Here is a 24,106-nt window from a genome sequence, read left to right as displayed (position 1 = left end):
TTTATTGTTTACATATGAACAACATATTAAATATTAGGAATGGCTATGATATCTAAGGGGCCCCCATTCTGGCACTCGAAGAATGCAAAAAAAAGTTTGTTACCCCCATTAAAGGATTATAAATCCAAGCTCTCCCATTCTAGTATTCTGATAATGCAGTATAGATTAGTTTTGCTTCATATTTTCAGTTGATGACAGAAATTACAGTGAGTAGAGAGATCTTTGTACCAGCTGGTGGTAAGTCTATTGTCTCATTAGTGAATTGATATTTTGAGTGTGGAATGGAATTTGAATACGTGTCGAGCATGGTTAAAAGCACGTCACAACAGTTTGAATGATCATAAAAGAGGAAACGTGTTTTCCAACCGAAGTAACGGAGATTGAGGCATAGTTGAGTATCAACTGGACCGTTGATGAGCCGGGATTCCATCATTCGGCGAAGAAAGAAGACTTGCTGGTGCCAAGTAAGTTGTCGAGGTAACAGCACTGATGATAGTGTAAGTGGACCTGTTGGTTTCAGTAACTTGATGATTATATCGTACCATCTGCAAATGTGACTTATAAAAGTTAGATGAACCTAGGAAATGTGTGCACGCCAACAAATTAGTGGCGGACTACTGTCTGGTTTTTTTATTCTTCTCACTGTCCTTTGTTTCTCCTATTAGACATTAAAGAATAGAACCCTGGCTTTGTTTAATTAGAAGATGGAGTCTACTTTAGGAAATGGGATTCCTCAAGAGGAATATGGTCCCTCCAAGAAAAACTCCATTACTACTACGAGGAAAGTTGGGACACCTGTCCCCTTGAATTAATTTTTTATTCCGATGTTGGGAGACCTGCCTCCTTTAGGCATACATTGTTGATTGAGTCTGACCAGTGCAGCGTCGTTTACGACAATGCCTTACTTTGCTCGATGGAGAGCAACTGCAGAGGATCTGAATCCGCTGAATTCAAGTCTTTGGTCAGGGTTATTGTTTGTATGAGTCGTGTGGGAGGGCTCTTCAGCTGGTGCTGCTTGGAGCCTCGATTAGAAACTTGAGCTTGGCGTGCGGTCTAGTTCTCGCTCGAGGTAGAGGAGCTGAAGTTGAGAGCTTTCTGTACACTTAGGTATGGTTCGATGCTTATTGTAGAGAGGATGATAATAAGATGAGAACGTCAGGAGCATTAGCAGTGTGCACAGAAATAGAATATTACAATGGCCCCGAAGTGGAAACTAAAGTGCTTCTAACTTTTGACATAATATGTACATATATACATTTATATGCACACGCACATATCTATATAGTAAGTGGATATTCATTTCCACTTATGATGAGCTGTAAGATCCTCGCAATGGTGTCGTACCAGTATTTAGGCGTTCAACCAATCAGGTTTTCGGATTTGAAAAGTGAAAATAATACTTGATTATTTATGGCTCCTTTGTTAATACAGTTGCGCCATCATCCTGCCAATATGTAGGTAGCTGTTGTAGCTCTAGTATGTGTAGAAATTTCATTTGCTGCGATCATCATCGAGTCTTATGCTATAGCGAACACAGTTGAATTCATTTTGACTGCAGCTTACATGAACTTGGATAGACTCTGGAGTGTTGGCCGGTTTAGATTCGTTTTCTGCTTCTAGCACACTGTGCAGCTGCAAGATTTGTTTCGGCGAATGTTGTTTGTTACTCAATGAAAGATCTGTGTTAGTGTTACAGGCACTCGGCACGAAGGAAAGTCCTGCTGAATTTTTGAGTCATTCTTTCGATCAAAACATAAGAAAACTGATGGCAGACGTAACTGAAGATTCAGCAGATGATTCGGATTGGTGAATTTGCGGTGTACGTAGCAAACGAGCACTATGGTTCAATGGTTCTGTAATTCTTTTTTTTTTAGTTCATTAATTTTAATTATTTATAATCCTTAATTAAAGAGACGAATATCCCTGGATTGGTCAGGCCAACAGGGGCAACGAGACTGTTGGCCGTATAAGACATGAGTGAACGAGTGCACATTAACGAAGATTGCACTTCCGTTGGGTACTTTTAGGTAATGAAATGGTGATTTCTTCCAATATGTCCTTATTATAACCTCTCAAATGCTCTCCTAAAATGTTTTAAGTGCGCAGCGTGGCTAGCTCATGTCGTGGCGGAATATGCCATGAAAAATAAAGGTCGTAGAAGTTTGGATGTTGATGCTCCCATCGACAACATGTTAGATCGTTTTAATGATCTTGTCCATCATTAGTCGAGTCGTGCAATGGAGAGACAGAACCATTTCAATCGACTGAAAAAAACTAGATCCAATGAAAACATGAGTATTTTTTGCAATGATATATTCACCTCTTTATAACCTATTGAATAAAATAAATCGGCCAAAAAAGGAAAAAAAACTATTAAAGGAAATTAGGTATTTTGTCCTTCTATCAAATATTTTGTATTATTATGAGATGCTCAGAGTTTATCAGAAAACACTATACTCACCAACAACGAGTGTTAGTTCAAGCGGTTCCGACGCCCCTTAAGTAAGGTATTGAATTCGAGATTTGTGAATGGAAAAAATATTTGATCGGGAGAACTTTAACCGTTAGTGGCCCAATCTGACTCGAACTGAATTAGTTGTAACTCATTGGACTTTTGGATACTATAATACATACTAAAAAAAAAAAACTATACTAGTCTCGTGAAGTTAGAAAGATTTGTTAGCAATTACAATGATATCGGTTCACCTCATATGTTCTTGACACTTCGTGGAAATCTAATGCATATGACACACATCTCCTGAGTAGTTATATTACGTATTGCATTGCTCCTCACGAGTTAACTCGCCTTTTGACAAATGATCGGACGAGCAATGTTCTACAGCTTCAACTTCGGCAAACATTGATGAGGGGCTCTGATGTGCTTCAGATTTCAGCCTATGTCATTCTCAACAAGCCCATGCCCAAAGAAGAATATCTTGGACATATGAAGGAAATATTATCGTAATGTGAAAAAGAAAGATGATATGTCTTGATCTATAAAATTATGAATAATATAATCTTAATAAGGTAGTATATTTTATTTAGGTAGAAAGATATTTAAAATTAGATATTACTTCCTATTTTAGTTTGTGTCCAGAGTTCTTAAGTTTCCTATTTTATATTATTACCTTATTTTATTTTAGGAAAGTAATCTAGAGGAGATTAAATATCAGTTTCATATTCTAAAGTCGGGGGTGTCTTTCCTCTATATAAATATGCACCTTATTGTAAGAGAATATCAGAGACTATAAATGAATATTTTTGAATAAAATTGCTTAAAGCGTTTCTTCTCTTTTCTTATCTAAACATATTCCTTATTTAGTGGCGAAAATCCCGATTCTTATCGTTCATCCCTGAGTGTGGGGAATCAAAACGACTTTTCTTACTGGTGACGAGTTATCTTATCGAGTGAGTTTAGTTGGTTCTACTGTGCACCCTTCTTTTTTATCAAGTTCTGGTTCGTGAGCATCAAAAGGAGCTTTTTTTTTTTCACCAAAAAAAGGAGTCTGTTTTTTTCCATGAAACCAGGATGTGTTAGCCCGTCGACTAAGCCTGTGGAGCCATTATGGACGATTTAAATCGATATGAACGTCGCAGTTTATTGGTCAGAGATTTCTATAAAACGGGCAGAGCTCTAAGCTCTTCTTCCTCGCTCTTCTTCTGCTTTGTCTTGTGCTTCAAAGCCAAAGGTGGCCAACAATGGAGCCTGTACCTGCTGCTGCTTTCCTTTTCCTGTTCATCATCCAGCTGCCATCTTCTTCCCCCTCCTCTGGTTCTCCTCCTTGTCCCAAATGTGGGCCCACAGAGGTTCCATACCCGCTCAGCACTGATGACAACTGTGGGGAACCCAGCTACAGGGTCCACTGCAGCACCAGCGTCAATGGCAGCACCAGCCTGGAGTTCATGTCCGCTGATGGGATCTATTACAAGATCCTCAGCATTGACCCGGCCTCTCGCAGGCTCGTAGTCAGCCCGCCGTCCATCCTGAAGGACACCTGCCTCTCGTCCGACCTCGACTCGGGGGGCATGAGGTTGGACGAGGACTCCCCCTTCAATATCTCTACCAGGAACACCGTCATGCTATTCAACTGCTCCAAGAACATCCTTGCCTCGCCCCTCAACTGCTCCTCGAACAGCCTCTGCAGGCAGTACGAGGACTCCGTGGCGGTGGCGAGGGGGTGCAGGGGCAGCCTGTGCTGCCATTACTTGAAGGACTCGGCCATGACCTCTCACCGCATTAGGGTCAGAGTCGGTGGGTGCACAGCATACACTGCCATGGTGAACGTGAACGCCACCGAACCCGTCGAATCGTGGGACTACGGGGTCGAGCTTCAGTGGGCTCCCCCGAGCTAGCTCATCTTTCTAGTATATTTTCCCAAAGAGTTGACTGCCATAAAAATTGGAATAAGGACGTGACTGGTCACGAGATAATAACGACCTAAAGTAACTAAGCACTCTTAGGTTGGTCTCTCTTATGTCCTAATCAATGTGGTTGTTTCCGTTACGATTTTGGGATGTTCGTCAGTCAGTTGTTGACAGTGCTGTTGCTCTTGTCAATATGTTGCCAATGAATAAATTTTGGTCTCGTGTCAAGTCTTCCCCTTTTATTATGATCAAGGGTGCAGTGGACATCATAGGCCGGTTCCCGTAACATCCTCGGAAAACATTGGCAATATACATATATCAGCTCTTGGAACTATAAACGGACATACCTAGCCAGGCCAGAAGCCATCTGTGTACATCTAAAGCCGAACACCACCGATATTTTCAATGTGAAGAATCATTCCTCTGATATTTTAACAACACAACGCCAGAGAAGGGAGAAGAACAAGGGGAGGAAAGGACTGCCCGTGTGCTTTTCTAGTATAACATGACACACAAAATTCATTTTGGACATCTCAATATATGGACGAACTGTTCGTCTTGCTTTACAAATTCAAGCTGTTAGCAAGCAAACTATAGGAAACGATAGTTCACCGGATGCGGATGAGTCTTCTCAGTTAGTCGGGTCTAACAGCTGAGCACAAACTACTAGTAGCTGTAGTAGCAGTAATATGTCATCAAACACGAACTCTTTAGCAATATCTCCGGAAACACCTTTCTTCCTTCGTTTTCCTGTCTCATATTTCCTCACACACTTCTATTGCAATCACCCATTTGAGAAAAGAAAAACCGAATGATGCTGCTCACACTGCCAGAGAAAAAGAATCGATATGAATATTTATTAACTATATATCACCAGACAAATTCTCTAAGCTGCTGCCGTGGCAGGCTTGCTCGCTTTTTTCCCTTCCATTGCATCTTTCTTCTTCTGACAAGTAGGGCAGAGGTAGGGGCCCTCCCACGGCTGTGATGCAGGCAAGAATAAAGGCCCGGAATTTGCCGTTACATTGTCAGCAGGAGGTTGGTTGACTTGGCAAACAGCACATCTGTATGAACCTGAGTTCTGGTTGGGAGGAAAATTCTTACCCAGCCTGCATAGAAGTTAGAAATGAATCTTAATAATTCTCTGAAAAGCAAATTTCTAACTGTGATGTGAATATGATGAAGAGATCGGGTCTCTCTCCCCTGATGTAAGGGGCAGGAAGATTATCGAGAATCTTGAAAAGGAGTGGGACGAAACAAAGATGAAAGCTACAGAAGAAAATCTCGATTTTAGCTTTCCAAATGTATCATAATAACCATACCTCTCATCGAGCATAGCGGAACCCTCTTCAAATAATTCCTCTACAGCCCCAACAGCAGATAGCTTACTTGTAGCTTTGTTCGTACCATTCTGTGACTTTTTGGTAAAGAAAAGCGAGCCGAGAAAGCTTTGCTTCTTCTTTGGTGTCGGAGGTAAAATAGGGTTGTCAGATGGGATGATATCAACCACCAAGCAGGTTGTGTCATCCTTGAGGCCTCTTGACCGTAGTGCCTCCTGGGCAAAGAACCAGGTGGAGCATGTAATTAGGGAAAAATAGCTATTTGCTAATTAGCCAAAATCAAAGACGATGATTAATTAAATTACTTCAAAGAGTTCCAGAACTTGTATCGTATTTGTACCTTGACAACCAGCTTAGCAGCAAGAACAGCAGATAAGCCCCGACAAGACTTGGCAGCTAAATCAGATGATAAGGCGTCCCAGATACCGTCAGAAGCAATTATAAGTCTTCCCCCAGCATTAGAAAGCTAATTTACCAAGACAAAATTTTCAATTTCATCAGCTGATGGGAACATCAAGTTAATATAACACGACAAGATGAATCAACGATATTCACCTTCACTTGTTTAACATGTGGAATTGGGACAATGAATTCTCCTACATCTGTGTCGCCAATTGACCTCGAAAGGCATAATCCTCCAGGCCAACAGCGCAGGGGGCCAACCTATGGCCAGCAGAATTAAGAGTGACTTAAGTATTAAGTTTCATCCTGATGTCAACACACTCTTTTTAAGATGAGGGTAGAATTACCTCATTTCCGCCAAAGATATTAAGCCTTCCCACTTCACCACCACTTGCAGTGACACGTTCCCTCTCTTCCACATTTTCTTCCAGCCTGTGATCAACAGTCAAGAGAGAAACCACACCCCCTTGTGTATCCAATATGCATCGTGAATCCCCAACCGATGCAACAGTTATTGTCCACCCATCAATGACAACAAATGTCACCGTTGTTCCTGAAGTTTCCCCTGTCATTAATTCACAAGTTTGGAGGTAAGAACATGCGCTGATAGATATTTCTGCGCTATCAATAGTGATAAAACTACGAAACATGCCTTTCTGCTGAAATTCTATGTCGGTCTTGACAAAACCCGCAACAAGTGCCCGGGGTAGGGCTTGAAGCCACTCGTCCCTGCTCACTGCTGGAGGAATTGCACTCAAAACATTATCCAGTAGGTTCTCTTTCGCAAAGATAGCTGCTGATATACCATTATGTCCGTCAAATATCTGCCCAGGAGATTATATATTAGAACTTCCTTTGAGGAAAATGTGAATGCAATTGATTTCCTGAAAATGTGGCTCAAAAGCATGACCACACTTATTCCAATATCAGTTGAAGACTCGCTGATTACAAGCTGAGGATAGGTAAATCTTTTACATTTCACCTACGGTACCTTTACTACTATTATGCAAAATTTCTTCAGCAACTTCAGGAGATATATATGTTTAGTGGAAGCAGATGAGAACGAAGAGTACCGCAAAAACCGAGAATGACGTTGATGGGTCCCCAGGAATCCTTTGACAATCAGGCTTTATCAGAAAGTAATCTTCTCCCTTTTTGGCCAAAGCAGCTTGTCCATACTTCACATGAGGCTTCTCCACCTTCCCACTCCTAAGTTCATGACCAATCAATGTCCCAAGGGGAACGAGAGGAGGTTTTGGCCTTGATATTTTCATTTGACTCATTTCATATATAATCCGGCAATTCTGAATACCATAGTGAAGGTAATGGACAAGGCTTCAGGGCATTCCACCTATGTCACATGAACAATTTGTCGAATGTCAAGCAGAGCTCATGGGTGCAATGCTTGCACAGAAACCAGTATCTTTGTACATATTAGCAGATAGAGTAAATGATAGAAAAATACATTAAGATACTGCAGCATGCACAATGCGCTCACAATAGCCAAGCTTATGATTTACCCCTCTGGACATGCTTATGCCCATTTCTTTGAAGATCAATAAGAAATTGAAGTTTCCATCCTTATTATAGGACATGCTCCAATGAGGTCGGCCAAAGTTGAAAACGTATACTACCGGGGGAACTAGTTATGCAAGTTCGACAAGTTTGAGAAAATGGGAAAAACCCGATAAACAGATGAAAAGGCAAAACTTGGTAGTCTAGCAGACATTGCCATTACTGGTTCTGCAGAACCCCTAATGAGCTGAAAGCCAAAGCAAAGAAAGCTATCCCACATAATCTCTGCGAATTCAACGGTCGAGAGCAGAGAAATTCAAGAAGCAAGTACAATAACACAGATCAGCACAAAGCATCCGATCTTCCGGAAAAAGAACCAGACCAAATACAAGGTCTAACCTCGACGGAGAAAATAAAGCAGCACGAAAACAACATGGGCATACGAAATGTCACCACGAAAGAAAAACAACCCTAAAGTGCGAACAGAAAGGGTGACCAAAGCGCAAAAAACAGGACGGAAGCTCCAAGCTACAAACAATGGGAACCTCCGCCGACTGATCTGAGCCAGTACGAGCTAACCCCAGTTCATAAAATCGAAAGGAACAGCAAATTGAGCAGGAAAACCGAGAAGAAAACGATATCTCAGAACCCATTGAAATTGGAAGAGCTGGACAACGGAGGAAGAAGGACCCACACGGTTTGTACAATGAGGGGATCAACGGATCGAGCTGGGAAGCACCCACATTGAGCTGACACGCCAACGAACCGTACCTTTTGAACGCTTTAATTTTCCGAGTGGTAAAGCTCCATTAACAGCAGCAGCTCAGCTCAAGAGCAGCTCAAACTCCACCAAGGTGAAAGCTTTTTAGAGAGACAGAGAGAGAGAGAAAGAGAGGAAATTTTGGTGTGATCTGATTGGAAGAGAAATCTAGAGAGAGAGAAAGAGAGAGAGAGGATTTTAGGGGGACGATTTGGGGCAAAGGATTCTGATAATGACATTCGTGTCCTAATCATGGTTGGAACCAGCTTTCATGAAAGCTACTCAAATGACAAAACGCTCCTCGACGTTGACTTTTTTTACGGCCTCGTCCTTTGACCTTGCCTTTTCCTTTTCTTTTCTTTTTCTTTTTTTCCTTTTTCCTTTTTAATTTTCCCCTTGATGAAACTTTGATAAAATATTAGTTGAAATTAAGGAATCAATTTTTTCTTCTCCGGCAGTAGTGAGATTTTTTTTTCATTTATTCCTTGAAATGAGTACAAACGAAAATGATCAAGCTCAAGACGAAATTACAAGAGTAAGAAACAATATAAGGATTTGATTAGAAACGATTGTTAGCTTGTAAAATTTTATTGGGCCTATAAATCAATCTCCCATTCAATTCCTTTTAAGTTTTAACTTTTCCATATATAATTTTCTAATCTCAACATTCGTCCTCAATTCTCCTTTAACTTTTCAATGTAGGATTCTAATATCAATATTCATCTTCACGTGGTAACGTGTGGTCTATTACTTACCACATGAACTTAAACTTCTATCCTCAATAATTGACCGCATGCGTAAAATTCTCAATGGGTATATAAGCGATTGAACTCATCTCCAATCAAAAAACTTGAGCCAGTAGGTTGTAGTACCCGATCTCTTATAAACCCATTGAATTCTTCTTAATTTTTTCATGTGTGATTCTAAATTTCAACACTTGCCTTCACGTAGCAATATGTGGTTCAACACGTGGCAAAATTCCAATGTACATGAACCCCGATCAATACTTAAAAAAAGAGGGTATGTTGCCAGCACAGAATTAGTTTTCTAGCCCATGTCACGTGCCATGAATCTAATGGGTCAGTACTGGATCAGTACATTCGGTGTCACTGGCGTAAATAGATAAAGATCATGGACTTGTTTATAATAACTAATAAGTTCATGACTCGAATTCCCCATGTCGTTCAACATAGAAAGATGATACGCTGCGTTTTGGAATATGGATCAAATGATATGCTCGGTCGAATCACTCACGAGTGAAAGATGACCGAGTGGCACATTAAGCCGAATCATTTTGAGTAGGAGAAGAACGATTTGGCGAGAATTCATCGTGGATAGAAGCGAAGACACGACCCTCAATGATAAGATCACGGGAAAATATGCGTGCAAGACACGACCCAGATAGTTACTAACGGATTTACTTGGAGTGGGAGCACGCAAAGACTTTCCTTAATTAGCAAGGAAGTTCGCTTCAGCTACTTTACCCACGATCTTCACCTTAGAGCAACCAACATGACAACCAGTAGAGCTTGGAGGGCTATAAAGACCAGCTGATCTTCTGGGACAACAACAGCAACTCAACACACAACTATCGACATATTGCAGTTTAGCTTAGCTCGGGAGCATCCTCCATCTTATCTTAGGAGTAGGGTAATTTTAATAACCGAAATTACAGTGACGGGGCTTATTCCTCAATTATTCAAGTTCAAAATCTGTGGCGGTAAGAGTATTCCTCAATGATATGGTCACGATTCCATCAATCCTTGTTCGGGAAGGCTGTCACCATTCCGCGACATTTACCTTCGAGCATCTCAACGTGGTTACAATTCTTCCAAATTATTGAACTTTGGCGAGCTTGAGTCAAGGTTTTTCAGAGCATAAACTACCTCTGCTGATAAAAAACAGAGTAGGTCATCCTCTGTAACTCTGTTTTGAGTTTGTTATCTTTTAATATTCCAATTGTAATTCCCATATTATTATTAAAGATCATAATTCATTTTCATTCAATTGTTTTGCAATTGCAGGTTTCTCTTTATTGTAACGAAGTCATTGTACGCATGGCATTACCTAAAAGAATCTCTAGGATGGGTAGAGACGCGAATTCATGTTCATCTTTCAGGTGTGTTTTACATTGGCGGAATCTAAAGCCGTTGCAATATTGCATTTGACTCACGGATCAACTTTCTGTTGATGATATTTTATTCTCTAATTCCATTTTGAAGAAAATGAGCCTAGCGCTAATGACCTGTCCCGTTATTATTATTATCCAAAAAAAAAGAAGGATATAATTTAATTAAGTAAAAATTCAAAAGTCAAACTCTCCTTTTCTGCTCCCCGGAATCTAATATTAATTCTAGTATCCCCTTGATAATCATACTAATGAAATTTATGAATTATACGAGGCACTTGCCCCGATCGATAAAGAGGCTGGCGTGTGAACTTGACAACCCCAGAACACGAGTATCCAACGGGTCGCAGGAATGATGAAAATTGACAGGGGCAAAAAAGTAATTTTGGGATGCAACGGGGGGACCAGGAGATGGGCCTACCGATTGAGTGATGAGGCCTCGAATTGATATATTGTTGCTTGTTTGGGATTGGGTTGGAAGCTTAGTTTAGATATATACTTTGCATTTAATAAAATCTTAGCACCTGCTGACGTGGCCATGTGCCGGGGGACCCACCTCACGGCTCGGCCACTCATATGTGGGAGGGGGCCCAGTGAAATGCTGAGGTGTACGAGAAAGATTCACGAGTGGGCTTTTGTCGACGGGACCAATAGCAAACGGAGCCCAAACCTTAAGGCCCATCGATACCATATAGAAAAGAACGTGATTTTTCCGAAAACTGTCTTCCCGTTTTTCTGTGTAGGGTTGGGCGCGGAAAGCAGTTTCCAAAACCATATATACACCAGAACATAAAAAACAAACTCCATTTTCAGCTCGGTCCTCAACCGAACTTGAGAAAATATTCAATGAGTACTACTTATTCACTTTTGATGAGTAAAAATCAATCAAAATACTCGTAAATGGGAATTTGTAGACCCATCGTGGGGCCGATTTTTCACTTTTTTACATTTTAATTGAGTGTTACGCGTTTAAATGGATGAGTGATATTCACCAAATATTTGCTTACCGAACTTACCTTTTGCATTGCATGGTACGCACTCAAAGCCAAAGGTGGTTGGTATACTCGACAAACAAGCAAGATACAAGACGAGAAAACAAAGATGCCGCCTCATCGAAGTACAACGATGATCGTTCCATTCCTTCAATGGATATCATAGAGGAGTGATATCAGAGAACTGTCTTCCCATTTTCCAGTGTCCGGCTCGGCGAGGAAAACAGTTTCCAAAACCATATAAGTCGAAACATATAGAAACAACTCTATTTTCACCGAACATTAACCTTTTTCATTGCATGACACTCGCTCAAAGGTCGGTATATGCGACAAACAGGCAAAGATACAAGACAAGAAAACATAGATGCCGCCTCAGCAAAGTACGACAATGATCGTTCCATTTAATTTTCCAAATAATTTTCTTTCACTTTCCTTTTTTCTTTGATAATCTAATTAACAATACTGAGAAAACGTGGGAAAACAAAGAACAAACAGACAAATATATATAAACAAAAGGAAAACAGAAACAGGCAACCACGAATGTTGCCTCATCTACATTAACACAGACTCTCACCCTTCCTCTCGCTCACTTTCTCCCTCTCGTGGAGAGGGGAGAAAAAAAAAATATTAAGTACACAAAGAACAAAAAAATAAAAATGGAAAAATGGCAGAGCTGCTCAATGAAGACAGACCGTCAGTGCCTGCAGCACAAAAGCTCTCGGCAAACTCCCTCCTACTTCCCTCCCCCGTTTCTCCGGCTGCCAGGTTTCGCCCTGTTCGTCGCTGTGCTGACCCCGTTCGGTGTCTTCTTCGTCAGGTTCGGGATTAGTGACGGAATCATACTCCTGGTATACGCATGAAAGGATCTTTGTTATGAGAGTGATAAAGATAGGTGACCTTCGAAACCAGACAGGATAGGATCATAAGGGAAAAAAAACAGATTGTTTGGTTTATACATCAACAGAAGTACGTGAGAATGTCGTGGCAGTTACCTCATTTCCGAGCTGCTCTTAGCTGTCTTCAGCTGAGGTTTCTTAGTATTCTTGGGACCTAACCCGCTCTTGACAGTCTTAGAAGCATTATACTGCCACAGCGGATCGGCTTCTGAGGAATCGCTTGTTGTTGCATCAAGATCATCGGAGTCGTGATCACCCCCCACGTCATCCCTGTTCCTCTGAACGTCAGGGTGCTGGTTTTCAGGATAAATCTTCGAACGGTCAGGGGTAAAACCATTGTAGAACATCTGAGGAAGCTCCTTTTTGTTATCTGCGGCCTCCCACGCTACTGGTGGGTTCTCTTCCTGGCTTACTACACCCTTCACCATAACCTTGTCGACCCATTCGCCAGACACCGATTCCTTATCATCTTCTTTCCCACTTAGTCCCGGGCTACTGATAGGTGGCCACGGTGGCGAGTTTGCTAACAAGTCTTGAAGATCAAAGCTTCGTCTTTTCGGCTGGGAAACAGTCTTGTTCTGGACCTTCATAGGAGTTCACCGATTCTAGAGTTAGAATATATGTTTCAAAGACGCAGCACGTTATATATTGGGCAAAATATGTTGCAGAATATGTAACATTATGCTACCTCAACATTGGCAATGTCCTCGATGGGCTGCCTGTGATTGGAGGGTGTATTAACCAAACTCGGCCAGCTAAGATTGGAAGAAGATGACCCAGCAGACTTCACTCCGTATCTTTCTGGACTGCTCGATCGGGAATGTTGCTCTCCTTCTCCGTCCTTCCTCGCAAGGGCAGCTTTGAGACTTGCTATTTGCTCTTTCAGCTCTTTCACGTCTGAACTGTCTTTATTAACTCGAGCAGCACCAAGTTCAACGGAGGAAACGCGTTCAGCGAATTTGAGTGTACTAATTGTCTCTCCTAGTGCATCAGGTTCGGGACTAATGTGCACAAACATGAGTGTCTTGGCTTGTCCTCCTAGTAGCAACAAAAACCAATGACAATAAGAGTCGAACAAAGAGAATGATTGGGATCTTTTAAGGGCAAGAGCCAGCCTTACTTCCACCCAGGGGGGAAAAAAAAAAAGTAATGAGCCAGCCTTACCAAGTGAATCTTGGAGCAACTGGGTCAGCTTGCTGTTCCGGTAAGGGACGTGCGAGTTCTTCTGGGCAAGAGACGAGATAACATCTCCTAACGCAGAAAGAGACTTGTTAATATGCTGCGCTTCTTTTAGTCTATCCCCGACCACTTCCGACTTGTCAACTCTCTCACTTCCTGCCAAATCAACAAGATGCATGCAGCCTCGTAGGGTAGTTCCTGACGTCTCTTTGCCTTGAACATGAACAGTCAGGCAGCTGCCAACAGTATACATGTAATGTCCCAAAGTCAAACAAACAAATGGAGGGATAGGTAACCCAACAAACAGATGGATAGACGAGAGATAATTTACTTACCTATGTGAGCGACTGCTTCGGTCGTTCAGAGCTGTGGCACTAACTGCACGATTGCGATGGCCAAGATTCATCAATTGAACAACATCAGCCGTCGATGAAACCGGAACAAGATTTGCATCTGGTACATTAATTCCATTATTGGAACTGTTACGAATTTCAAGTCTTTTGATCGAACCATCAGTCACGAGAAGGTCCCTAACTTGTTCGTTGTAAATCTCGATCATCTGGACGAAAATATCGTAGGCAATGGTATCTTTTCTCTGTTTGGAAATCAAAAAGAGATCACTCAATGCCCTGTAGTTCACGCCCATGCTTTCCTCCGTGAGGTCCTTGGGTCCCGACTGATAGAACAAACATAATAAAATAAGAGATCAACCATTTGTATCATGGTTAGAGACGATCAAGGAAACAGCTTTTAACAGAACAAAAACATTAGACTTACCATCGTGTGTGTTTTTCCTGATCCAGTTTGACCATAAGCGAATATACAGACATTATAACCATCAAGAACAGATCGAATGAGAGGTTCGGTGTCGGCAAATACTTCCGCTGCAAGACAAACACCGGGTTATTGCAAAATAAGAGCAGGCGCAAGTCAATATCACTGGAAATTGCATATACAACCTATACTAAAATTTACCTTGGGTTGCAGTGGGACCAAATACTCTGTTGAAGGTAAATGATTTCCTTCCCTCCTTCCCATATTTTGAAGGGGTGATTATCGTAATGCTTCCATCGTCTAAGTGGCCTACTGCATTGACGCTATTTGGTTGACCCGGAAGAAATGGTCTCACTCGACAGTAAACTCGAATATTTCCTATAGACATGAAAAAGCATTGCATCACTGATATAAATGCCTTCAATATTTTTGGAATAACCTAAGTTGATCAAGGTTCTGAGGAGCGCATCTGAAATTCCTAGCAAAACTACCTTTCAAGTCCTGCACCTGATTGTATAAACGGCGATTTTCCTCGAGAACTTTTTGGTATCCAGAAGCAGCATGAGCTAGCCCATACATTTGTTTACCTGTTTATGGAAGTCGTTATAAGAAAGAAAGATCTACAATGACTCAACAGCGGATTCAATGAATGTAACCTACCGATGTTGCCAAACTCCTCGAGGTACTTCGTTTGTAAGAACTGCATTTGTGCCTTTGTTGTGGTGAGAGTCTGCTTCAGCTCCTATGGATCAAAAAAAAAGAAAAATAAAAGGGAAAGAAAGAAAGAGTAATCTATCAGAACCTCATACAACACCATAAGATATTCTCGAGTCATGTGATTGTGCCAGTGTTACCTGAATATGTTTCTGTTGTCGTTCGACAACTCTCTGATGCTTCACAATTTGACCTGTCAGTTGCTCATCATGATCACATTTATGTTCTTGATGTTCCTTCATGAACCTCTTTGCGACCTTTTCTTCTATCTCTTCTGTTCTTGGTGACTCTTCTGTCTCTTCCTTTATGATCAAATCAGGCTATTCAGACAAAGCATCAACTTGGTCTGATATTTCCATGCACTTGTTGGAAATAAACAATTACTTTTATTCATTCGACATTTTGATATAAGAGTTACCTTCATATCTTCTGATGAAGTTGTTGAAAGAGGCTTGTTAGGATAGACAGTCGAATCTTCCCGTTCTGCTTCCATCTGATGAGCCATATCAAGGGAATTATTGCAGACAGCATAATTGAAAAGGCAAAGAGCCCAATATGGAGAACATTCGTATTCAATTAAAAAAACCGTTCAGCAAACACAGTGATCTACGCACTTACCACTCCATTTTGGTTTGCAAGACGATGTTCAAATTCCTCCATGACTTTACCGAGCATTGCCTCCACAATCTAGGAAAGGAATAGAAAAATGATAAGTTCAATAATCAATCTTTCTTCTGCTTCATCACTAGGTGCTGGGTGTGAATGTAGTGATCATATTGTAAAAGAGCGGCCAAGGGCTCTTACAATTGGTATGTCTTCTTGTTTCTTGTCCGAAAGAATCTGACGGACTAGCACATTGAGAGACCGAGATGCTGCCTGCAAATGTTTGGTAATAGATATTCAGTTGAAGCAATGTTCCAAACAGATTAGGAAGAAACCATAAAAGTGAAACAGAAAAAGCTTGCTAACAGCTTCACTGAGGTCATGACCGAGGTCTCCCAGGAAATATTGCTCGCTTGCAGAAGAAGTCCGTGAGAAAGAATTCATGAATGGCTCTGAATTCTTACGCACAAAATGTTTCCCGGAAGTGATAGGTTTCAAATTTCCGCCAAATTTCCATGATCCGATTCCACCAGCTTGTTTCCAGTCACTATAGGCTTTGAGGGCCAGCGCACAGTTGACAATCCTGGCTGATTTTCCTCCCTAGAAGTTCACATATCAAAATCATTCGATCAACGACTTAAATACAACACTTGCCATGACGGAATTCTTTGCATTCCAATGGCCAAAAAGAGAAAATAAGGATACCTGCTCCAAGTCAGAGGCTTCGAATGTCGGAAGCCCCATTTCTTCCATAGCAACAAGGAAGTTCCTGACATTCTCAAAGTACTGATATGCTGATAGAGCAGCTCCGTCGGGAATAATAACAGAGTCTGAAGGGCCTTCGACCACCTAAAATCAAAGTGGGTCGTTAAATCATGAAAACCGGCAAATCATGTCATGTCCTGACTAAAACGGGTAGAAGAAGCATACCTTCGGCACAGCCCCGGGCTGAATCTTATTGAGCACATTGCAGAGAATTATTCCGCTCCGTAACCCAAGCCTAAACTCTTCTTCAGATGGCTCAGCGGGCAGATCTTTGCCCCCAACAACTCCAACCATCCTCCTCAACCACCCGGCTGCTTCATACCTTCTTGAGGCTGCAAGAAATCCATCGGATTTGATTCTCAATTGCGGAAAAAAGGACGACCAAAAAAAAAAAAAGAATCAAAACGATCAGCAAGGAATGCAGAAATGCTGAGTAATAAGAATTTTCATTAGGCTCAATATCATAATTCAAAGAATCCGCTCTAGCAACGATCATCGGACATAGTATGTAGCCGCAGACACATCCTGTCTGTCTACACAAAATCCTCGCGATTCCCAGATAAACAACTGCCTTAAATTCCCGAGCTCGAGATGATCTTGCGAACAATAATCTTCAACACAATAAATTAATGAGAGACAGACCGGCATTGAATTCCTTAAAACTACTGATTACGCGAGCTGAACTTTGGCAATGGATCGAACTCGAAACCTCGAGAATCACAAATAAAGAAACAATTCTCAGGAAGAAGGGGAAAGATGATGGGCTCGTACAGGCTTCCTCAGCTTTTCGCGAAGCCAAGTTGCGGTCGCTTAGCAGTGTCCCGTGCTGCTGAAGAACGTCCTCCACCACAGACTCCAACGAGAACGGCAAGGCCTGCTCCGTCGCCGCCATTCGTCCACAAGAAACCGCCGAATCCTAACCCCCGGAAAATTCAGATTTCAAGCCCTGTCCATTTAGATTCCTCCTGAATTACAATCTTTCCTCACAAATCCCGATCAATGCCGAGAACAAGATCGCCGAAACAGCCGACAGAGCCGAAATCAACCAACCGGAAACAGAGAGGCCTATTATATAACTTTAAGCTGAATCAACAGGGACGGGAATCCTAAGAAGATGAAAGTGAGAGAGGAGAGAGATGGGAGTGCGAGAAAATGGGCGGGGGCGGGCCAAAGCTCTCTCCTCCTCCTCGTCTTCTTCTTTCTTCTTCTTCCTTCTTCTTCGTTATCTCTGTTGTTGGGTGCTCTGTTTCTTTCTAATTTCTTCTTCTCTCTCTCTCTCTCCGCTGATGATTTTGCTTCCCTGTTTCTTTCTCTAATATGGTGATGGGTGGGGATGGAAAGGCACACGTCCGAACCTGGTTCCGAACCTCCCGCGCACGAGCCTTTGACGGTTTACATTTTTACACACCACTCCCCCCCCCCAAACGACTAAATTTAACATTTATTAAATATATATATATATATATATATATATTTTTCTTTTTTTTCCTCCTCGGCTCACCCCCTTTTTTTTCTTTTTAAATATCAAAATATTGGCTGTTTTTACATTTGTAAAAAGAATAATTAATTGGAAAAAAATTAAAAAGGATGCCTCGAGGCAATTATTCTTTCGCAGTGAGTCTTATGGACTATGGAGTAAGGATATGATGTGAGATCAATGGGAATTCATGTTGTTTCGAGAGTGCTTTTTTAGTAATGCAGAACGAATGCCGTTTTGAAACTGATCGGAATTCAATATCATTGCTTTTTAAGGCTTTTGGAATGACACTTTCGGTTGATTCAATAGGTTGTAATGGCTTCTTTCAAATATTGGTTTGGATTCAGCAATATTATTGATGATATAGCGGAATGGCATATGTCGGATCAAATCGGTTGATATACCACGTGTAATGCGCAAATGACATTGGTTTATCATATTGTACTGTAAAACCATGCGCGCGTGATAATGGCTGATACTATTTGGACTAAATCCTCGTATGTGCACTGTGTTCGAGCATGGAGGATTGGGGACTCGCATTCACTTCTCATGTATCGGTCAACGGAAGAAGAGACTATGACATGTGACTGCAACGTATTAATCTTCTTACTTTCTTATTCCCTTAATAATTTGGTTGCCCATCCAAAAGAAGTTTGCTAATATTGATCTTCTTACTTTCTTATCGCACCTTCAAGGGGACTTAATTTAGCTGATCATTTTATTAATTAACAGCTCGTTGTCATGTTCTAGCTAGCTTAGGTAAGGGAGGACAAGCGAGACCCGACACGACAAATTTACCCGAAACTAGTCCGATTACTGAAAACATGCTGAAAGGTCTCATCCTGTATATCTTTATCAGAATATTATTTTGTCATTCAACACCTTGAATGTGGTAAATCTTAGATGCCGAATTTATGCTACGAACAAAATTGCCAGACAGAAGGAGAAAAGAGAAATTATATTGCTTAGAATGCATAAACAATCGATGTGCATAATTAGCTGTCCTATATACTACGTGATGTGGTTTGGCGGAAGTAGTTCTTGTGACTAATTGTTTGTGTCATCCGGATCGAAACTCATTGAAATAGGTGGTCCTGATCAATCATATCTCAAATTTAAATTTGACTATGGGTAATTCGATTGCTTATATAGTTCAGCATTTTGAGAAAAAAAAAATGGGCACTTGATACTTTTAGAACCCGAACCAATTAGAATAGTATAAGAGAAAGTTGGAAAAGGGCTTCTATTTAATCATCATATCTTATGAGAAAAACTTGATGATATGGCCTGAGATTGATACTTAATTATCGCGAAATCAAATCAAACTTTACTTTAGAAGGTGAATCAGAACTTTCAACGTAAAAAAAAAAAAATCATATCTGTAATTATAAAGTTGTTTCGCAACCTTTAGTAAATTATGTGGCTTGAAATTGATCGATCACTCAATCCCAATGCCGCTAATTGATGCTATATATAGTTAATTAATTTTTCTTATAAAATTATCGGAGAGCTGCCCCTTTGCTTATGTATAAAGTCTAAAGCATGTCATAAATCATAATGATTATGGAACATGAATTTAGTTCAATATCAAAAGGGAAAAAAATTAAAAAGTGAAAAGGGATTAGAGGATCAATTAATCCTTCATTTGAATATTTGTAAATTAAATTAATATTGGAGGAGGCCTACCAATTAATCCCTTCTACTAAGAGGAATATATGGAGTAATTAATTAGGCGGAAAGTCATTTTCAAGCACCGAGAGTTGGTTAAAAATCGGTTACCAACCGTTTTATATCTTTTTAATTTGGTGGGATGTTATTTATGAAGTTGAGATCGAAATGTCTTCGAAATCGAAGAAATTCCAGAGCTGTAGTATCGAAATATTTAGAAGATATAGAAAATTTATGAGTTCCTAGAATATATTGAATTCTTGCATGACGATACATAAAACATAATTTTTCTACTTGTGAGATGCATCTTAAAACATTTTAAAAAAATATGTGCAAAGCTGAAGAAATGGAAACTAATATGGCGAAAATATCAATGCATGTCGATCTGATAATAATACGATGAAGCATGGAACTACTGAGAGAAAATAGGACTTAGCGAGGATCGGGATTTCAGTGACAAGCCTTTATACGAGCCCTATGTTCTAGATAGGGTACAATGTATAATTTCCTTTTAGGAAAAATTAAAAAGAAAACCAATTCTTCACTAACTTAGATCATATGATAAACAAATCAATCTCTCAATAAGAAAATCAATAACATCATTGTATATACACATATACAATAATAAAACAGGAAACTTTCCTTCAAAAGCAAAAGGCATCGACGGAGAATACAATCTTTTTTTTTTGGGGGGTGGGAAGAATTTAATAAGTCAGTTTATTTTATGTTTTCACAAAAGAAAAGGTTAGCATTTTTATGTTTGAGGCCACACTATATAACAATTGTCGATAGGAGAAGACGATAATAAGAATAAGCCATCGTCTGGGGCAACGATCAATGGAGAGTAAGTAGAGATGTTAGAAATATAGAAACATGGCATTATGAAGCTTTGCTACCTCATGATTTGGGCCACCACCAAGCCCTTTATTTGCCCCAAAAATTAAACCAAAGGCCCTCTCATTCATTCACATGAATTCGGTCATAGATGTGCTTCAACTTCTTTTCTTTTAATTATTTGTTGTTATGAGCAAACTTCTTTTGATTAATGCTTATTCTGATGAACTAATATTATGTATGGTCTCAAGCTTTTGAAACTAGCTAGCAAGAATATTACTCCATCGATTTGTGCAAAAAAGTTAGCAGAAAACGCTATACGCTTCATTATCAAATCTTATGGAAAATGAGCACTTATATCTTTGGGCATGTAAAAAATGGAATTTAAATGGTTATCCATCAACAATTTTAGATAGAGCATTTTGCGTTTAAAAAAATTATAGGAATTTCTGTTTTGAGGGTGACAAGTTGATGCATCAATTTGTGCATGAAATACATCGTGATGCCTCGCATGGGCAAATACAATTTAAAACATTAATCAACTCAGAAATAATCATAGGCATGCAGTCGTAAATAGAAAGTTCTAATTATATCCCTGGATTTAGCAGTTCGTGGTAATTTTGAACTCGAGAAGACTCCAACAGAAAATCTTCCGGTTGTATCGGTCCGGCTATGTCGTGATTAGTTTTTTAATCTTAAATGCTTAGCAAAAGAACATAGTTTGGTAATTAAATGAGGAAGATTTTCAAACGGCCTTTCCCTCCAACTGGTGTGGAGGTTCAAAGGTGTGGTCCGGATCCGAACCTGGCAGGTTCGTGCATTGATTGACTTTTTAAAAAATTTTGAAAATGAATTACGCCAAAATAGAAGAAAAGGTCCACCGGCGGGGGGGCCCACATGGAGCTCCCTCCGGTGGGCCCGAAAGGGCCAACCCGCCGGCGGCATGAATTAGTTACCGGCGGAAGGCAGCCGGCCCGAGGCCCAGTCCTCACTTCGCGTGGGTCCCACTTGCCACGGCTGAAAGACATTGCCAATTCGCCATAACATGATCCTAATCTAATCTATCTATTTATCTATCTTAAATACGAAATAAAAGGGAAACTATTTAAAAAAAAACAATTTTCCTCTTTTCATTTTTGGCCGTTTATTTATGAATTTGATTAAACTTATATACTCCCAATTTTTTTTTGAATAATTTTAGAAGGTCAAGTAGTTTTTGATAATTGAAAAAAAAAATCTTTATCACCCCGTTTGGAATGAATTGTGCTAAGCAATTATTCGAATTTGGTTCATTTCATTTCATTTTAATTCAATTGTTAATGGATTGTGTCATTTGATGTATTTATTAATTTAACTAAAATTGAATTGAATAGTATTGTTAGGAATCCATTTTAGAATGGAATATATATTTAGAAAATCTTATTAATTTTGGTCCTATTTCAAATTCAACGTGGATTTTGCATTTTTAATCTAATTCATCTTTTGAAATCCAAACATAATAATTTAATTGATTTCTACTCATATGAATTAAATTCTTGCATTTGGAGAGATTTCAAACAGAGTGTATATATGAAACCTCCATTGTATTAATAGAAACTAGACAACGGGCCGTGCAGTTATTGCGTCCATCTGCTTTCTTCTTTCAATATTATTTAAATATTCAAATATGAAACATAATCGGTTAATATCATGAATGAAGAAATATCTATAAATGATATGTGTTATGCTATTGCTAACTATATAAGAAATGTTAAAAACGAAGAAAAAATCACTTTATTATCCTAATTTATTATAATTTTATTTAAAGGACTCGTTATACATTCTGAAATAGCTCTTTTCAATTAAAACATAATTTTAGTTTGAACATTTCAATATCGATGCAACACAATTGTTAAAAATTTCTCCCACTTTCAAATTAAAACTATATTGCGATCCCCATACGAAGAATGGCTTTTACTCTCAACTTGACAAAATTAAATAAAGATAAAAGTGGAACAATGAGAAGTGGTTCTAGCTTTTGAAAAGCATTTCAAGCAAAATATTATGAGAAGAAAGTGGCTCTGGCTTCTAATAAGTGTCGCAAGCAGAACGTGAAGAAAGACTTTGCATCCTGATCGATATGAATGTCAACATTATCAAGTGTTTTATTCATATCATTCATCAAAACATGTTTCCGATGATCGTAGTAGTCCCAAATGCATACTAGAAAAAAGATTCATTAAATTTACTAAAAAAGTATCACACCATGCTGAAATGCATGGTTTTTATTTAATCGGAGTTTGTATAAAAAAAATTCACAAGATCGTTCGTGAAGTTGCCCAATGGGTTTTTGCAAATCGGTAAATTCCTTTAGGGCAAAACAACAGCACTTCACATTCCTCCCGCTTCCTTTTATAAAATTGGTGTATGCAACTACAAAAGAAAAAAAAAAAAAGGAGCATATGGAGACTTAACCTGCCAATTGAATAGACTCTTTGTAAGTTAGTCCCATGGTCTTCCATTACAAGTTATTTCAGTTTTGTAATTGAAGTTTCAATCATCACAATATTATGCCACTTGTCACGTTGATATTGGCGGTCACACGAGGAGTCGCGCAAGGAAAAACCCTCTCTATCCTATCGAATCTCTTGTGAATAAAAAATAAAAACTAAATTCAATGATTTGTAGAGTTTCATCGGTCACTTCTAGTAGGTCGACCTAATTTTAACTTGGATTATCCTACACCTATATAGCTTTTTAACTCCGGGTGTGAAAAAAATTTAATGGCATCTAACTAACTATCGAGAAACTTCTAAACAAATCTAGCTTCTTAACTTGGATCACTCTAACGTTATGCTTCGATCGAAGACGAGTCGAGAACAACCCCTTTTACATATCGTGATCAGGGTGTTATTACCTCAACACGAGTCACATCGATCTAGAGGGGCATATCTATTGCACCTTTGTTGCTGGGCACGTGGTTCATTAGGTACAAAATCAAAAAGCTAGCCATGCTTTTAGTTTGATTTTTCGCTATATGGGCCGGGGATATGGGTGCAAGATGTGAACCAATTTCCAAACTGAGTATGTTAATGTCTAAAGTGGCAGCGCATCCTTTTCCGAATTGGAATGTTAATTAGTGTCTAAGTCCCGAGGGACAAAATACTTTTTCATGTTGACACCCCAACAGAAAGAAAAACCAGACAGACAACAACACAACAAACCCCACAAAAGAGTTATCTAGATTGGGATTACAGCCCCTCCAAGGCATGTGGATGATCATGCGTGCAATCATTTTCTTTATCCCTTTATCAATCAATGAGAGAAAAATAAAAGGCTAATTTTCCGGATTTTAGTTAGGACATCTTATTATCATCAATATCACATTGTTTCCAAGTACTACGAATGGGTTATGAATGTAAGGAAGAAGCTAGCTAGAGGCAATTGCATTGAAGTTAAGTTATGATTGGCAAGAGAAGTGCGCTCGACTTTATATGTGTCCGTTCGATGCGCAGTTCAGGGAAACGAGGCCTTTCTTCGTATGGCCGATAGACTTATAATATAAAAGTGGGAATGGTAAATTTTCGACCTTCTTCCATGGCGTGGACAATTTTTAAGTGAAGTCTATTGACTCTATTATATGTGCATAAGCAGATTAAAAAAAAAAAAGAGAGAGAGGAGGGGGATGGCCTAAGCTATGTGCGTTCAACAAGTG

The 24,106-nt window shown here is 39.7% G+C and overlaps 3 protein-coding genes across 5 annotated transcripts; 1 reads left to right on the top strand and 2 right to left on the bottom strand.

Moving 5' to 3' along the window:
• The first annotated feature begins 3,642 nt into the window (after positions 1-3,642).
• LOC116189332 (wall-associated receptor kinase-like 20) lies at positions 3,643-4,593 on the top strand. The gene has a single exon (XM_031518958.1). It carries the CDS (start codon positions 3,700-3,702, stop codon positions 4,351-4,353), a length of 654 nt encoding a protein of 217 aa, XP_031374818.1. The 5' UTR covers positions 3,643-3,699; the 3' UTR covers positions 4,354-4,593.
• Positions 4,594-4,832: 239 nt separating this feature from the next.
• Positions 4,833-8,566, bottom strand: LOC116189321 (probable protein phosphatase 2C 5). Its single transcript, XM_031518948.1, has 8 exons — positions 8,317-8,566; positions 7,181-7,458; positions 6,760-6,931; positions 6,455-6,672; positions 6,261-6,368; positions 6,046-6,171; positions 5,688-5,920; positions 4,833-5,474 (listed from the first exon to the last, which is right to left on the bottom strand). The coding sequence occupies exons 2-8, from the start codon at positions 7,388-7,390 to the stop codon at positions 5,252-5,254; spliced, it is 1,290 nt and encodes a 429-aa protein (XP_031374808.1). The 5' UTR covers positions 7,391-7,458; positions 8,317-8,566; the 3' UTR covers positions 4,833-5,251.
• A 3,317-nt stretch (positions 8,567-11,883) lies between these two features.
• LOC116192697 (kinesin-like protein KIN-14I) lies at positions 11,884-17,723 on the bottom strand. Of its 3 annotated transcripts, none has more exons than XM_031521307.1 (17): positions 17,205-17,723; positions 16,599-16,765; positions 16,374-16,517; positions 16,035-16,268; positions 15,870-15,941; positions 15,684-15,752; positions 15,484-15,558; positions 15,206-15,385; positions 15,012-15,093; positions 14,843-14,938; positions 14,553-14,729; positions 14,355-14,461; positions 13,913-14,253; positions 13,563-13,813; positions 13,087-13,436; positions 12,495-12,982; positions 11,884-12,347 (listed from the first exon to the last, which is right to left on the bottom strand). In XM_031521307.1, exons 1-17 carry the CDS (start codon positions 17,323-17,325, stop codon positions 12,236-12,238), a joined length of 3,066 nt encoding a protein of 1,021 aa, XP_031377167.1. In that variant the 5' UTR covers positions 17,326-17,723; the 3' UTR covers positions 11,884-12,235. The 3 variants fall into 3 exon arrangements, with proteins under 3 accessions (XP_031377167.1, XP_031377168.1, XP_031377169.1); XM_031521308.1 differs by having other exon boundaries at positions 15,206-15,367; XM_031521309.1 differs by having other exon boundaries at positions 16,137-16,268.
• Between the last annotated feature and the right edge of the window lie 6,383 nt (positions 17,724-24,106).

The sequence above is a fragment of the Punica granatum genome, chromosome 1 (assembly GCF_007655135.1).
Source record: "Punica granatum isolate Tunisia-2019 chromosome 1, ASM765513v2, whole genome shotgun sequence".
NCBI lineage: Eukaryota > Viridiplantae > Streptophyta > Magnoliopsida > Myrtales > Lythraceae > Punica > Punica granatum.
Note: the sequence above shows the minus strand (reverse complement) of the source record. Positions and strands in the feature narration are given on the sequence as shown.

Bases quoted from the DNA above. Each gene is read 5' to 3' on its own strand.
- LOC116192697 (XM_031521307.1), bottom strand. From the start codon at position 17,325: ATGGCGGCGACGGAGCAGGCCTTGCCGTTCTCGTTGGAGTCTGTGGTG. The intron at 15,942-16,034 runs GTTAGCAAGCTT...AAACATTTGCAG, and splicing joins GTCATGACCTCAGTGAAGCT to GCAGCATCTCGGTCTCTCAA. The intron at 15,559-15,683 runs GTAAGTGCGTAG...ATGGCTCATCAG, and splicing joins TTGCAAACCAAAATGGAGTG to ATGGAAGCAGAACGGGAAGA.
- LOC116189332 (XM_031518958.1), top strand. From the start codon at position 3,700: ATGGAGCCTGTACCTGCTGCTGCTTTCCTTTTCCTGTTCATCATCCAG.
- LOC116189321 (XM_031518948.1), bottom strand. From the start codon at position 7,390: ATGAGTCAAATGAAAATATCAAGGCCAAAACCTCCTCTCGTTCCCCTT. The intron at 5,921-6,045 runs GTACAAATACGA...TTCTTTGCCCAG, and splicing joins CTGCTAAGCTGGTTGTCAAG to GAGGCACTACGGTCAAGAGG. The intron at 5,475-5,687 runs GTATGGTTATTA...ACTTCTATGCAG, and splicing joins TCCGCTATGCTCGATGAGAG to GCTGGGTAAGAATTTTCCTC.